This window comes from Limulus polyphemus, unplaced genomic scaffold (genome assembly GCF_000517525.1).
Source record: "Limulus polyphemus unplaced genomic scaffold, Limulus_polyphemus-2.1.2 Scaffold14119, whole genome shotgun sequence".
NCBI lineage: Eukaryota > Metazoa > Arthropoda > Merostomata > Xiphosura > Limulidae > Limulus > Limulus polyphemus.
In genome coordinates this window covers 4,128-7,238 of record NW_013679729.1, presented here as the reverse complement: position 1 = coordinate 7,238, position 3,111 = coordinate 4,128, and the positions used below count along the sequence as shown (strand labels likewise).

Sequence of the window (3,111 nt, the reverse complement as noted above, 5' to 3'; positions counted from 1 at the left end):
TATTTGTAAAGCAAACAACGGGATTATGTTGTTCCCGCGGCAGGGGTTGGGACTTGAATTTTATCGTTATAAGCCTTCTAGCCATGAAGATTTTATACACTTTATACAACAAATATTACTTTAATAATTATTAATAACAACACAAGTCACTTCGCTTTACACATTCTTACCTTGTAAGATAATTTGTCATGAATTAAGCCCACAATCACTCGGCTAAGGGCATGAACAGCTCCAGCTACAGAACCAATAGTGGACAGAAACGTGTCGTCTGATATAAACGTCTGTCCATATGTCTGGAAAACAGTATAAATGTATTTTTGAACTGAAAAATAACTTTCTTTCACTAATCAGGTGAAATTGTGTCAAAACAGTCCTGGTGTTGGTACTTAGTTTGTAACTACAAGTTCTTATTTTATATTAGGTTTGAACACCACAATCAATATTTTCATACATAAGGTTTTAGTTCCATGCAGTATCTCAAGGTGGTTTATGATGAGTATAATGTTAATTTATTTATGTAAGTTGTAGTTTTGGGAGTTAGAAACTTTCATTATCTCAGAAAAAACAAATTAATATCAAGTTCATATACTTACCTCATAAAAAACATTCACAAACATGAATGGATAATATGAGCAAATACAAACTATAGATAAAAGATAAAATTCTCTCATTTTAAGAGCTTCCTTTGGTGACACATGAAGTTCAACTGGACCATTACTGTACGGTTGTTCGTCATCATCGTTCACATTGGCTGAATCTTCTTCCAATGATTCAAATATTTTTCCGGTATTTGTTGTTGTTCTACAGTCCAAATATTTCGTAACTGGTCCACTAAGTTCTTTACTACATGATTGTCTTGACGTTTCGTACACAGTAGTTAGTTCGCTGGAAATTGTTTCTTCCTGTGTTAAAAATATGAATATCGTTGTTTCCTATGTATATAAACTGAAAATACCATATAATCATTTTACTAAACGCTGTTTTGTTCGTTTATATTAAACGTCTTTAGCTCTGGATCACATCTTTAAGTGTGTATCCTAAGATGTTAAGATGTCTACTGAACAATAAAGTAACACTACAGTTGTTAACATAAGCAGCCGAAATATTGGTGAAGAAACAAGAAAACAAATATTATTAAGAAAACTTATCTGGAACACATACAGTAGTAGTACTTACCACTATTTTGCAAAACTCTTATGCTCTATTTTATTACTAATGGCATGCTCTAAAACTAACTACGTTACTTCAAAACTTGAGTTTTTAACTTTGCTTGGATACATGTCGGTTAGATAATGAACACAAAACTAGATGATTGATAAACATATGAACACGAGTAACCTGGAAAATAATTAACTCTTTTATATACCAAAATATGGCAGTAGAAATATTTTCTTGTTTCTGTTACATTTTTTGAAACGCTTGTCTACACCTATCAATGGGATTAATTCAGCTGCAACTACACATATTGAACCTCTGAAGATAAGCTCGCTTTAAGTAAAACTGGCACTAGTAAATAAGTCGGATTTTTTCAAATGATAGGATGCTAATTTAATTTTTCGTCTAAAGTTCCATTCGTAAACTTATTTAATCAAATTCCTCTAACCTGATTTGACTCTCGTGGTAGTTCTTGATACATAAGCAGCCCAATGAGTAGAATTCCACCAGTAACACTTGCCATTATCAGAAATAAAACAGGAACACTTTCTATAATTTCATCGTTGTTAAAAAACCTGAAAATATAATGATAGTTTACTCGTTAATGAAAATGTAAATTGGTTTATGGGTGACGTTGAACGGCATTAGGTCCCCTTGTGGCACAGCAGTAAGTTTGAGGACTTTTAACGCTAGAAACTGAGTTTGTATACCGGTAGAGTACACAACCAAGATGACTTATTGTGTAGCTTGTCTGTATTAATTGGCATCATTGGAAAGAACATAAATATTCTCTGAAGAAAACAGAAATGAAAATACGACCTGTTTGATTTGTTTCAAGGAAAGAAGCATAAAAATGTCACATAGAGATATATAGTTTAATCGTTATTCAGTAGTGTAATAACGTTCATTATATATTTATAGTTATCAATATCAGAGAGTAATCAGAAATATTTAAAGAAATATTTGTCGTAGATCTAATGACAATTATTATATTTTTAAAATTCTAAGAAATGTTCGTATTATAATTTATTTTATATTTTCTGTTGATGGCTTGTATTAATGTGTATTTTTTTCTTTTCAATAAATATAATAATTAATTTCGATACCAAAAACCTGTCTAACGAAACCTTTCCCACAAATATGAAACATTTGAATCCCCAAACAATGATAAACTTAAAACTTATACATTATTAAACCATTCGCCTGAATATAACGTAAAACAACTGCTAATACTTCAAAACTCGCCAGTCAGAATGGCATCATCTACAGATTTCAGTATACTGATAAAATTAATATAAGTATCATACACTACCAAAAAAGTCTTTCATCTGATGAAAATTATAATATTTTGAAAATTCTAAAAGATCTTCGTGGGCACAGCACAGTTAGCCCATTATTTAATTTTTTGCTTAAGAATAGTCAAACTTATATGCCACATGCCACTATCGTTCAATACCAGAAATTACCAGGTCGGCTGGGATTGCTACACAAAATCTCGGTCGAAACGATATTTATATCATTCATTTAAAATATATATACAATAAACATTCTGGGTAAAGCCAGTGTTCAACTCAGACCGTTGAATCCAGAATACTGTTACTACAGACTATCTCAACCTCATGTTTTGAAAATATAAAGAAACGTTTGATAACTATCTCGACATTATAAAGATTTCGCATGGGAAATTTCAAAATTTTCTCATACATATAAGTATTTGTAATCTTAAATTGAATATTACTTTCCATGATAGATAGGCAACATGCGAAAAGTAAAAAAAAAAATAGACATGAGAAAAACATTGCTTTATAAACCTTAAGACTTAAGAAAAAATAGATATTTTTCGTATGGAAGCATTGTAATGTTTAACGATAATCCGCCATATTTCGTTAAGGTTAGGCACTAATTTAAAAGTTATAGCAAGAAAACTATAACAGGCACAAGATGGTTACGAGGTCA

At 30.9% G+C, this 3,111-nt stretch overlaps 1 protein-coding gene across 1 annotated transcript; it reads right to left on the bottom strand.

Moving 5' to 3' along the window:
- Positions 1 to 160: 160 nt before the first annotated feature.
- On the bottom strand, positions 161 to 1,731 carry LOC111084150 (the record flags this gene model as incomplete). The annotated part of the gene is made up of 3 exons (XM_022380933.1): positions 1,604 to 1,731; positions 594 to 902; positions 161 to 293 (listed from the first exon to the last, which is right to left on the bottom strand). Coding segments are annotated over exons 1-3 (517 nt in total), but the record flags the coding sequence as incomplete, so codon positions are not given.
- Positions 1,732 to 3,111: the final 1,380 nt, after the last annotated feature.